This window comes from Lactuca sativa, chromosome 8, assembly GCF_002870075.4.
Source record: "Lactuca sativa cultivar Salinas chromosome 8, Lsat_Salinas_v11, whole genome shotgun sequence".
Classification (NCBI taxonomy): Eukaryota; Viridiplantae; Streptophyta; class Magnoliopsida; order Asterales; family Asteraceae; genus Lactuca; species Lactuca sativa.
The window spans coordinates 259,951,071-259,964,137 of NC_056630.2; the positions used below are offsets into that span (position 1 = coordinate 259,951,071).

At 34.5% G+C, this 13,067-nt stretch overlaps 1 protein-coding gene across 1 annotated transcript; it reads right to left on the reverse strand.

The window, feature by feature from the left end:
- Window positions 1–714: 714 nt before the first annotated feature.
- On the reverse strand, window positions 715–8,392 carry LOC111903586 (protein fluG). Its single transcript, XM_052765979.1, has 18 exons — window positions 8,031–8,392; window positions 6,803–7,054; window positions 6,604–6,673; window positions 6,377–6,502; window positions 6,005–6,110; window positions 5,723–5,879; window positions 5,534–5,629; window positions 5,348–5,396; window positions 4,788–5,074; window positions 3,646–3,818; window positions 3,463–3,583; window positions 3,289–3,341; window positions 3,080–3,209; window positions 2,841–2,986; window positions 2,557–2,745; window positions 1,282–1,514; window positions 1,053–1,195; window positions 715–981 (listed from the first exon to the last, which is right to left on the reverse strand). The coding sequence occupies exons 1-18, from the start codon at window positions 8,196–8,198 to the stop codon at window positions 919–921; spliced, it is 2,562 nt and encodes an 853-aa protein (XP_052621939.1). The 5' UTR covers window positions 8,199–8,392; the 3' UTR covers window positions 715–918.
- Window positions 8,393–13,067: the final 4,675 nt, after the last annotated feature.

Consider the following 13,067-nt stretch of genomic DNA (forward strand, 5'->3'; position numbering starts at 1 on the left):
ACCCTACAGAACAAGAGCTCGGGAGAGAAAGAAAGGATCGATGAAGCAGAAAACGAAAAACCCTAATCAAATTGTAAATTGAAGAAGGCGAATTATTGTTCTTTTGTTGATGTTTGATGAAAGTCAAAATCAAATAACTTAAGAGTGAATCCTAAAACCCACAGAAGACAGATGTTTTATTCTCTTTGTATCATACAAGGAGAGCAGTACAAGTGAAGGAAGACCAACCTAGTTGATAAGGAGAGAGAGAGAGAGAGAGAGAGAGAGGGCATTTGTATATTATTTTATTTTTTTTAAATAAGTGACAACATCATATATGGTCACTGTGGTAGTGAAATGACGAAAATGCCCTTCAGTTAACGGTGTTAGTAATAAGGACCAATCGTCAAAAGTTTTGAAAACACAGGGACCATCTATGACGTTTTTAAACCACGGGAACTAAACTTCAGATTTTGGAGAAACCACAGGGACCATTTATGATGTTTTTTCTTTTATATATATAAACAAGATTTACAAAACAACCAAAAAAAACAAAACAAAACAAGTTTATCCACTTATTTTTTATAGGATAAGCTAATGAACACTTTTATATAAAAATAATAATAATAATAATAATTTAAAAAATAAAATAAAATAAAAACATTAGTTGTTTTGAATAAGCAAACCCAAACACTTGTATGTAAAGGCAATATTATTTTTTGACATCATCACTCGTATGTAAAGGCAATGATATTATTATAGTAGAAAACTTAACCCAATTATAGGCAGAACTAGTTCTCAGAACCATTAATGAAATCATTTAATTGGTTCAAAAACATTTAAACATTAAATTAATAAAACCCATCCAACTTTATGAGATACTAAACATCCATCCATTATAATATTACTATAGTAGAATCAAATCAAACCTTATAGTAGTTAGTAGTAGTGTATGAGTTTCTTGTATGCATCCTTATTTTGAGAGTAATGTTTAATTTCCGCCTGTAAAATAAGCTACCTCCGTTATTTGCTGAAAATTGATAGAAATAATAAATATAAAATATCACAAGTACCTTGCGAACCCCTTTTATAGCAACAAGTAGTTTCTCTCCTAATAAAGCTTCTAAAACAGCATCTTTCTCAAGAGCTTCTACTGATTCCGTAAGGGAGACTGGTAATCTTTGAAGTTTGTCACGTAGCATATCCGGATTATCATCTGTTTGGATTCAGACATCAATATAAATTTAACTTAATTATAATAATAATAATAATAATATGGAAGAACATTAGAAGAGTGTTTACCAATAGGATCAGGGAGAGAGAGATGTGTGCGAAGACCATGGATTCCAGAAGCAAGAACAGCAGCAAGGGCAAGATAGGGATTTCCACATCCATCCAATGCTTTGATTTCAAAGTTGCTCACAATGCCATCTGGAACGCCAGGTGGACATGCGGTTCTGAGAGGAGCCTCTCGGTTTTCTTTACCCCAGCAAAGGTAGGCCCCACTCCACATATTGGGTTGTATACGGTCGTAACTACAGTTACGTACAATTATAAATATGATAGTTTGAAATTCGGATCAGAGGCTTCTGCTTCTTATTTCTTTTAATTCAAGAATTAGTAGAATTGATCTGTTTGCTACAATTCAACTTCTACATGCGTTGTACTTTTGAAAAATCAACCCACTTCTAGTAGTGTTTTATCAAAATTCAACGACAATTACAATTTACAAAGTATAGTAATAAGAAAAGTACACGAATGGTCCCTATGGTTTATGGTAATTTGCACGTTTGGTCCCTAACTTATTTTTTTAGCTCGAAAAGTCCATGTTGTTTGTTTTTGTCACACGCTTGGTCCCTGTCTTACCTAAAAAGACCATTTTGCCCTTGATTTTTTAATTTATTTAAATAAATACACCCCCGACCCCACCCACCTCACCTTACCTTACCTACCCCACCATTTTCCCTATTTAAATAATAGTCTTTTTAGGTAAAGACAGGGACCAAACGCGTAACAAAAACAAACAGCAAACGCGTAACAAAAACAAACAGCAGGGACCAAGCGCGTGACAAAAACAAACAGCATGGACTTTTCGAGTTAAAAAAATAAGTTAGGGACCAAACACGCAAATTACCCCAAACCATAGGGACCATTCGTGTAATTTACTCTAAGAAAAAGTTATCAAGGACACTGATGCCTATAATTGGGTAAGTTTTCTACTATTATAGCATCCTAGTATCATTTCTACTGTTACTCGTTGTGTTTTCATTTTTTTTTTCTTATAAGGACATTGTACTCTGGAAAAAACATACCCAATTATAGCATTCTACTCTCAAACTTTTTCCTATTAGTACATTATACTTTGGAAATTTGTATGTCCTTGAATTTGGATAGCATTGCTAAAGTTGGTTAAATTTTTGAAAACAAATTACAATGAAGTAATAGGAATAAAAAATAAATAAATAGAATGCTATAACAACTAACAAAAACAAATCAATGAAAGTTTGTTGCCCTAATGTTCTTACACACTCTTCATATTACCAACAATAGTAAAAAAAAAAAAAACTTATTTATTACCTGTTTGGGATGGGTGCTGTAAAAGCTAGAAGTGAAGGGAGATGATGTAGAACACCAGCCATAAACTCTTGTCCAATTTTAGACATTCCATGTTTTGAGGATCCATCAGATGCAGCAAATACATTATGTCCATTTTCAGACAAACTAATATGCACATGTGAACCAGACCCAATGTCATCTAAATTGTACCTAAATTCACCACAAATAAGCATTGTATGTCATTTCATTTGTAACAAACATGGCCATATATTTTTCATCAAAAAAAAGAATAAAAAAATACGTACTTTGGCATGAAAGTAGCAAGCAACCCATGCTTCCTTGCAACAGCTCTAACAACTTCACGTGCATAAATCAAATTATCTGCAGCATTTGTACAAGTTGTGTAACGTAATGCAATTTCAAATTGACCGTTTCCAGCCTCTGGATGTAGCTACATACATTATCAAAAAAAAAATCAGAATCAGATTAGTAAATCTCAAAGATCTCAAATAGATGCATACATTATGTAAGTTGAGTTGTTTACCTGTTCTACATCAATATTTAATGAGTCTAGTGAATTAACAATTTCATGTAAAATAGGTGAAGCAGCATCATATGCAGATGTTGAACAGTAATGTGACGTGTCAAATGGAACCCATTCTTCTTCACCATTCCTGTGTAGTTTGTTTAGAGAATTTAAAAAATTATTATAAGATAAAATGGAGAAGAAAACTGCATATGCATAATAAATACCTAACACGACTCTTTAATAGATAGAATTCGTTTTCAAATCCAGCATTCATTACCTGAATAATAAAAGGCATTCAAATGGTAAGTAAGTACTTCATCAGGATCCCATTTCAATGTAGTAGACATAAATAAATGCAACAAAGTTTTAAGTTGAGTGAATAATTTATCTGATTATACCAAGTTAAATTCTTGTTTGAGGAGTTTTGAAACTCTTCTTAGTGTTTCTCTTGGGCAATACTCCCATGCATGGCCAGGTTTTAAGTGCATGTCAGCCAAAACCATCTCTTCCTGCATCACCCTTTAGTGAATAGTATCAGAAATTACTGTTATTAAACATAAAAAAGATGATCATGATTTTACCATGGGATTCTACATCTAGTTGACAAATCAGGCATGAGTCTGATTTCACCGGTTCCTGTGAGATTGGTGTCTTCAGCTGGACCATCCATTGATGAACTCATGGCCATAGAGGCACATGTTAGACCTAATCCATTCTCCTTCACAAAATTATCAAATCGAATTCGTGGAACAACCTGAGACCATACAAATTACAAATTACAAATTACAAAGTCAAAGGCTTTTTTAGATTGATTGATTGATTACATGAAGCCAAATAAAAAGACCATTGCAGAGCAAGATTATGGTGTTCTTTAATTTTCTTTTTTTGACTTAAGGGGCACCGGACTTATTCCATTAACTTATTACATACAGGTGGTCCTTTTTCAGGGAAAGCAGGCTTTCTATGAAATTCATAACGGTTTGCAAAGTTTTTCCATCCGTTTCCCCATTTGTGCTGTTATTTTTTCCAATATTTGTAAAAACAACATCATTATCCAGGCAGCACTTTACCAGTGCAGAACTTAATGGACTAATCTTATACAATTATGTCTTTCAGCTTACAGTAAAGATAACAGCTGCAATGTAGATTTCTATAATCAAAAACTGCAAAATGTAATGTCAATAGGAAAAAAAAAATCGAAATTTTAGGAAGTTGTAAATAAGGGAACATAACAACAGCAATATAATGTTAGCTTTATATTCAGAGAATCTTGGCATTTAAAATTTGTGTAGAAATGTAATCTGAGAGTACATCAAGCAATCACTAGCAAAAACATTCAGCTATTTGTTGTATTTTCATAGAACAACTTAAGAAAGAGCAAATTGTAGGAAGTAGTAATGTACATTACTATTTTTACCGATATAGGCAATATACTTTAGCTTTACCCATATAACTAGTAATATGTATTATCATTTTCTTTACACATAATAGCAACGTACTTATAATTATTATCCAAAATAGCAATGTAGTTACAATAATAGCAATACCAAACAAATAAAGTACAAAGCCTGTATTAGTAGCAAAATATATAAGTGTATGCTATTATAGGTAAAACAAAAGGTACATTTTGCTTTTTGATTATAGAAATGTAAGTACATTTTGGAAACAAAAAATGTCTCAAGATAGTGAAAAAAGTAAGTGTAGGAAAAATAAAATCACTTACACGACATCGGTGTTGTCCGGAAGCATCTATCCATAAAACACGAACAAGCACAATTTCTTGTTGTGTAGAGCTAAGCTCCTGTTTCTCATGATTATTGGACTTTTTTAAGGTTTCAGAAACATGTCTAGGAACCCTATATGTGGCATCACTATCAATCTTGTACAACTTTTTTGAATTTTCAGAAAAGATATCAGTAACAGCTTCAAGAGCTTCAGGAATCGAGAGATCACCCTCATTGCATGCATCGCGTAGAACAGAGAAAACAACTTCTCGTGCCCTCTTTGCACCTGTCATCCCAACATCTCTTTTAAATTCCTGTTGTTATATTCGCAAAATCCGGTGGAATTGGAATTCAAGATTCCATTCCATAGCGCTTTTGGTTGCCAGATGGACATAATTCAATAGTCTTCAAACTACATGTTTGATGGATTTCATTATTCCTATGGGAGGGTGGGAGGAATTCAGTTCCGTTTTTTTATTTAAATTACAAGACCAAAATACCCTCATTATATATGTACTGAAATAAATAAATAATCGATTATAGTTCAGGTTTCACAAACCTAAGTAAAACGTTTCAGGAAATGCACATCCATCAGTGCTGAACATCACCTGCATATACCATTTTGGTTCAACATAAAAAAAAAAGAGTTTAATCAAATGACACGTATTAAAGACAGGCTTAAAACAAACACAAGAAATGGAAATGGAAATAAATATTTTAAATGTAAGAAAAATCTCATTATCACCTTTTTTATTGGCGCTAACTCTAAAAGTTCTTTCACTGTTGATATCATGCCATGGACACTAAGCTTTGGAATTGCCAAACCAAAATCAAGGTAAACCTGAAATCGATTATACCACTTCTTTTATAAACTCATATTTTGATATCAGAATTAGGATCTCACTTATTTATCCTTTCATTTTAAAATTTTGACCTGATGATATATGGATGCCAAATGCGATGCTTCTCTTGAAAATGGGTAGGATGCATGTAACAGCACTATTCGCGAGTCCAAAAATCTATCATCTTCTAGAAGATTCCGGAGATGAAGGGGATTAGCCTGCCTCAAATCCAAATCTTTGTCTCCAAACCTACCAAAAAAAAAATCAATACATTTTATTCAGTCAAGAAAAACTAATATCACAATAAATATTCTCTCCAAAACTGTTTTTATATTTTCTAAAGTGAAAAATGTTAAAGCAATTTAGTGTTTTACCCTGTATGTATCTGAATAGGCCAGTCAAAACTCAAGGCCACCTCCAAACTACGCACGAAGATATAATCAATAAAATTTTTGTTTGTGATGCGAACAGGATTTCCATCTGGAAACACAAATTCATTGTCAAATAACACTTTCAATTGGTAGTACAATACCGAGTGTCATGTTGTCCTAACTCTGACTCTGACCGATGTCAATGGGACAAAATTTGCAACTTTTTGTCCCACCGAAAAAGGTGGGACAGAGACTTTCCCTCTAAGTCTCTTGTTTGTGTAAAAGACGTAAATGCCCTCATCCTTATCAAAAATAGTCCAAGAAAGTGTACGCTATCTTGTTCATGTATAGCAAACAAGACCTAATTAAACTCACCAAGCAAAACTTCAGCAAGAGCATCCTCAAACTCTTTTGCGGTGACATTTGGATTAATTTCAAGACCACTTCGATATGCAGCTATACTTTTTAGACCAAAAACTTTCACCGCATCTTTGGCACCAAATGTTAACAACACAATGATAAGGAACTAACAGACTCTTATCTTTATATTATACCAAAAGAAACCTAAAACTCTAGTTTTGTAAAAAAAAACACAAAAGGATATGATTTTAATCTTGATAAGAAAATTTCGGTAAATGCATTTACTGTCCAACTCTTCCCATTTCTGATTCCCTGAAGAAAAAAAAATTTACTATATATATAATATGAAAGGAAGCATTGTCGTTTAGTAAAAAAAACACAAATCAATGAAACTTTTCTTGCATTTAACCCTTAAAAGACTAAAGAAACTAAAAAACTTACTTCATCAAGGATTTGTTCAGCTAGATGCTCAATCCTCAGTATTCTACCAACAAATGGTACAATATTTTTATGTTGTTCAATGTGTAGCATCTTTTCTAACTCAAATCCATCATCTATTAGTACACTAGAGATTCCTGCAGCTGTGAAGCACCTTTTGCTGATTGTTTCAATTCCTTTGGAATTTCTATATTCTTGGATTCCTTCAATAGATAACTCAGAGCCATATAATTCAGCAATATCCCTCAGGCTTCTCTGTCAATTTCAACACAAACCCATGATTGAAGTTATCCCTAGCAACAATTTAAGGCTTATAATAAGATAGATTTTGAACAATATTTATCCAAACAAACTTATGGAAAAAAAATACAATAAAACAAACTCTATTTGAAATGTTTTCCATTCATGAACTTCTCTTTTTAGAGTCTAATTTCGTATCCAAATTTGCTCTTTCAATTAAAATTTATATAGGCCTTTCAAATTGTATTATTCCCCCACCTCATTATAGTTATTATGTTGCTTCCATGTCATGAAAATTGAAATTTATATAGATGTTGTTTTTTACGTAATTTTAGTATCCAAAGTTAAAGAAAGGAGACTTTCCATAAAGTCCTGACATTTTAATCTTAACCTTATTTGTTTTACCTTTTCAATTCACCAAATGTGCCCTCGTTTTCTCAGATATTTTTATGAACATGACAACACTTTATTTTAAAAATTGGGCCTAAAGTTAATACTATATGATTGATTATCTACCAAATATTAATATTACCAGCCCAAAGAATTAAAGGAAGGTTTTGGACCCAGATGAGTGGATTTATTATTTAGTTTTTCTCAAATAACGAAGAATGCATAATTGTAATTCCTGAACTTATTTCAAAGAAATAAATGTCATAAATGGCATCTAAAAAATTTATTACAGTTTCTAACGATTTTCATTTTGGAAGGTATTTAAAACTTCGAATATTTCCTTTTCTTGTCAAACTTCAAAGAAAACTTACCTATCTGCGTTATCTATCGATTTACCGAATCAAAGTGCAAACATTGCAACTTTGAAGAAACATAGAAAGAGATTTTTGAAACTGAAAATTTAAAACTAATCTAAAGAAAGAGAATATTCCAGAATAGGGGAACATACAAAATTGACTCGATTTAGTTAACAAATCGAAATAAACGGATCTTGTTCAAATTTAGCAACTAAAGAAATGTGTAGAAAGAAAGAGGTGTTGACCTTGAAGTTAAGTGTAGAAGGAACAAAGGATAAAGCCTTGCCGGAAGCTTCAGAGAAACAACTGAGGAACGGTATTGTAGAATCAAGTGGTACGATATTGTGAGCGTGGGCGTCAACGAGCTCCGCCGTCTCAACCGCTAACCTCAGCTCTGCATATTTTTCATCCATCTCTCTACAAGTTGAAGGTTATCGGTTTCTCGGAGACTCGTATATATGTCAGGATAGAAAAATGTTACGGAGTCAACATTGCCAGAAGTTATGGATCATGTTTCGCTCATGTGTCTTGGACTCTTGGGAGTTGGGAGATATCAGTCACATTCGCTCCCTAACAAGTCTCCATCTGTCTGTATAAAAACTACAAATTATCACGACGATATTTTAACAAGGGATATGTTGTAGGATATATTTTGGGGTTGAATAAGAAATGGACAAAAATAATAATAATAATAATAAGAAGGTATAGACATTTTGTGGAGGTGAGCTTTCATGGGCTATGCGTAATTAAGGGGTCGTTTGATAGTTGTTAACTGGGTTAGAGTTGACTGGGTAATAAACTGATTGATGCATTTAAGCAATAATCTCAAACCACAATATATTATTAATTAACTATATTTATACAGTAATCTAAAAAACATGAAGATTAAAAGAAAAAAAAATCAACATATCTTTTGATTGTCTTGCCTTCTTCTTACCAATTGTAAAAAAAAAGACAAAAAAGCTTATGTTTGCATTCATACGTACTAGATTTGAGCCATTATCATAGGTGGTTGTTATTTATCAAGATTGTTGCAACAATCACATAAATAAAATATGAAATACAACGATCTTGGTTACAATTTATAAAAACAAATCATAAAACTACAAAAGAAAAAACTTAAACTCAGGGAAAGGGGTTGTCACACTTATAAGTCACCTAATTATGCGATTCAAATAGTTAGTTCTGTGATGTATCCAAATTTCTAACAACAAACACACCAGTAAAATCCTATCCTGAAAACACACAAACATTATGACATAAGTTCTTCAATTGATGGTAAACATTGATCAGAAACCCACCTGTTTAATATTGTTCTACTCTAAAAAATATGTTTAGGATAACAAGATAACAAACCTCTAGTGTCTTTTTAGGATAACAAGATAACAAACCTCTAATGTAATAGGGTAAAGAAACAATCCAAATACAAAACCATAATCAAGAAATCAAATACATAAGTGATCTACAGATCTAGTAGGTATCATTAGTATAACTCCAAGTTTAAAGTAGCATAATACCAATACAATTTTGCAGATTTTGATCTAAATTAATCACAAGAAATCTCAAGGATCACTTTTCAAATCACTAGTTACTTGAATTTTATCCATTACTATATTCCATTTCTATCCCTAGCTTAAAAAAAACTCTATCTCGGCCTATCTGCAAAGAACCTCCAGAGTAATTCAAGCACAAAGCTTAAGCGAATCAGATGCTAGAGTTCAGGAACTCATAGTTAATTATTGAGCTTTTGATTTGATCACATCAACTATCTATTTTCGGGCCAAAAAGAAATCGATTTTTTGTAAAATCAGAAGGAATCAACAAGTAATGGATTGCAACTGAAAATAAATCGACCCAGTTAAGATGGAATTACCTTATCTTCGTTCCAAATCAACATACCCATAATGCCAAATCGTGTTCTACAGCCCAATCGGTACAAATTGAAAAACATCTTCAAGCATGAAAGAACGAAAAAGATGAAAAGAAAAAGGAAATTCCTTATTAGCGGTGGAAGAGGAAGACGATGAACGAACGATGGGGATGTAGGTATGTACGACGATGCTTCAGGGGGTGGGAGTTCGACAATGAAAGAGGTAGCCGACGGTGAAGAGGATGGCGGCGGCAGAGGATAGACAAAAGCAATGGAAAGGACGAGTGATGTCCGTTGAAGGAAAAGTTGCTTGGAGTGAAAGAGGTCGAGACTTGGAGAGCCATGGGCAAGGGCAAAAGGCGTCTATTTTTCAGTCAATCTTTTTTGTTTAGCAGACCGAATCAGAGCAATATGTACCGACTGTGGACCGAGTAAGCTACAAAATAGAGGGTATCAAACACATTGACTGGACCAGATCAGTTAAAATGTCTGACCGGACCGGGTCAGCAAGAAATCAAACAACCCTTAAGTTTAGTTCCGAGCAATGGATCCTTCAAAAGAATTGAAGAACAATTTCGCAGAGCTCCTTTTAAGGAATTGATCCGTCAAAAAAAAGTTGAAGAACAATTCCGCGGAACTCCTTTCGAGGAATGAACGTTGAAGAACAATTCTGCAGAGCTCCTTTCGAGGAATTGCTTCAGTTTTTTTTTTTTTTTTTGCCACACGGATTCCTTGGAGCTACAGTTAATTTTACGGAGGCCTCAGAGCTCACCTCCGCGGAATCCATGTTTATACCTGGAAATTCGATTTTTTTGTGCCACCCATGTTCTTATGTTGGAGGTAAGCATTACTTGTTTACTAGTGTCAATTTTGTTGGAATGAATTTGGTTGGATGTGTGACTTTCCTAAAATGATTTACTGAAGTGGGGTTTGAGAAATCATGTTACTCTTTTACGTAATCCTCCTTTAGCGACTGGCATTATGTTCATAGAAAACGAATTGGACTATGCTCACTTTATAGATATAGCTTATAAAGACCTAGAAATCCATATATCCATATATATAGACCATACAGGGGATAATTAAGAGGACTGGTTCGATTCAGGTGATGATGAAACTAGTTCTGTAATCCAGGGTGAGGATAAAGAACCTTTTGAAACAGACCCTATGTTTGAAGACATTGGTTTAGAAGATGAAATCATTCCAGATGGTTTTATTCCTTTAAATAAGATTGTTAACGATGACTTCCTGAATAAGTTGTGTCCAGATAGGGAGAACGGTGACACAAATGAGGATCCAGTCATGGACAATAGTAAGGAGGGAGTGAATGCAAATGTTGTAGTCCATTCTATTTTTAATCATGTCATACATCATGTAACGCTCGGTTCTTTGTATGTATTTTAATAAGAATTATTCATTTTTGCGAAGGGACTCGACGAGTTGGAGGCCCCAAACTCGTCGAGTATAAACGGATTTATGGGATGCGGGACTTAAAGTCTACTCGACGAGTTGAGAAGCCTTAACTCGACAAGTAGGGGGCTGCTAGAGTGAAACCCTAGTTTTTAGGGTTTGCACCCTATTTAAGGACCTTAACACTCCATTGTTGCCTCCCTCATCGCCTCCCTCAGTCCAGCAAAACCCTAATTCGCGATCTTGAGCCTTTTGAGTGTGTGCGAGTGAAAGGAGAGAGATTCTTTAATATTTCCTTTAAGGAGTGGAAGCTAGAAGTGTAACACCTAGATCCCTAGTACGAATTTAATCAATTTCACAAGCCGCAAACTCGTCGAGTATAGATAGAGAGGGACGCGGGGTTTGAAGTCCACTCGACGAGTCGGACTGCTAGAATGAAACCCTAATTTGAAGGGTTTGGCACCCTATTTAAAGAACATAACACCCCTTTGTGGCCTCCCTCATCGTCTCCCATTGTCCAGAAAACCCTAATCAGTGAGCTTGAGCTTTGTGTGAGTTTGTGAACCATTTTTAAGTGGTTTGGTGTGATTTGTAGCTTGTGAGAAGAAGAAGAATAAGCTAGAGGACTCCAAGAGAAGGTTGTAGATCCAGAAGCAACATCACATTTCCTTCACTTTCTGGTAATCAAATCTATATCTTGGCCATTTGTTTTCTAGATCTTCTTATGGGGTAGTTAGGGCATTTTGGAGTACATGTTGGAACCATTCATGAATGCAAGCATGAGTTGGTGTATCTACTGCAGATCTAGGTCCTTGAGGGACTCGGTCTGATGTCGAGGCAAGCCCGATGAATGTGTCATGTGTTCCGGGCTTCGGTCTGATGTCGAGGCAACCCCGATGAATGTTTATATGCTTATGTTATGTGATTATGTTATATGATATGTTGTATGTATGTCGGGGCAAGTCCGTTGTCTGGCGAGGCCCGATGCCAGACACGATCTGATGTCGGGGTAAGCACGATGCCAGGTAAGCCCGATGTCGGGCAGGAGCCCGATGTCGAGTTCGTCTCGATGCAGCTAGGCAGAGTCCCAAAGTTATGTTATATGTTATGTGTATGGTATGTGGTAGTTTGGGGAGCTCACTAATCTTCGTGCTTACGGTTTTCAGTTTTGGTTTCAGGTAATTCCACTAGCAAAGGGAAGGGCTCGGGTTGATCGCATGACACACACCACAGTTTTAGCCTGGGATGATTATCTCTGATATTTGATTTATGATTTTGATACATTTACAGTTGTTATGATATTTTTGAGTTACACGACTTTTGTTTTAGATGATGTTGAGATTTATGGGTTTTATTAATGGTTTAAAAATGAAATTTTTGGACTGTATTTTTGAGATGTTACAAGTTGGTATCAAAGCCTTGGTTTGAGGGATTCGGGCACACTTTTGGGTGTGTCTGAAATCAAACTAAGGAATTGGTATGGAAATTTCAAAAGAAAATCATTTTTATAAAAAGGACTTTGAGAAAAAGAAAAGAATTTTAGAAAATCGAAAAGAACTTTGAATAAGAGAAAAAGGGTGCGGTGCATGCAATCAGCCGAGCTCAAGTAAGTCTCCCAAACTATCCATACAAGTTATTTTGATATGATATGATTATGTGATCATCATGCTAGACTAGGGCTAAGGATCTAGGAATTGATGACATGTATGCTTGTTTTATGTGTATGAAAATCGCATGCTAAATTAGAGCTAAGGATCTAAGAAGGATGCCTTATATGTCTGCTATATGTGTTTGTTGAGTTGTATGCTAAGTATTGATTAGTCAGTGATATGATAACCTGATTAGGTTATGCTTAGTTATGGTTACTCAATGCTCGAATGTTGTTTGCTTTGTGCTTTTAGGAGTTCTAGTTGTCCTTTGCTAACTAGTAAACGAATACGTTAAGTTACATGTTGCGAGGACTAAATAATTTCATAAGGTTAGGTCTAACGCTACTTCGCAG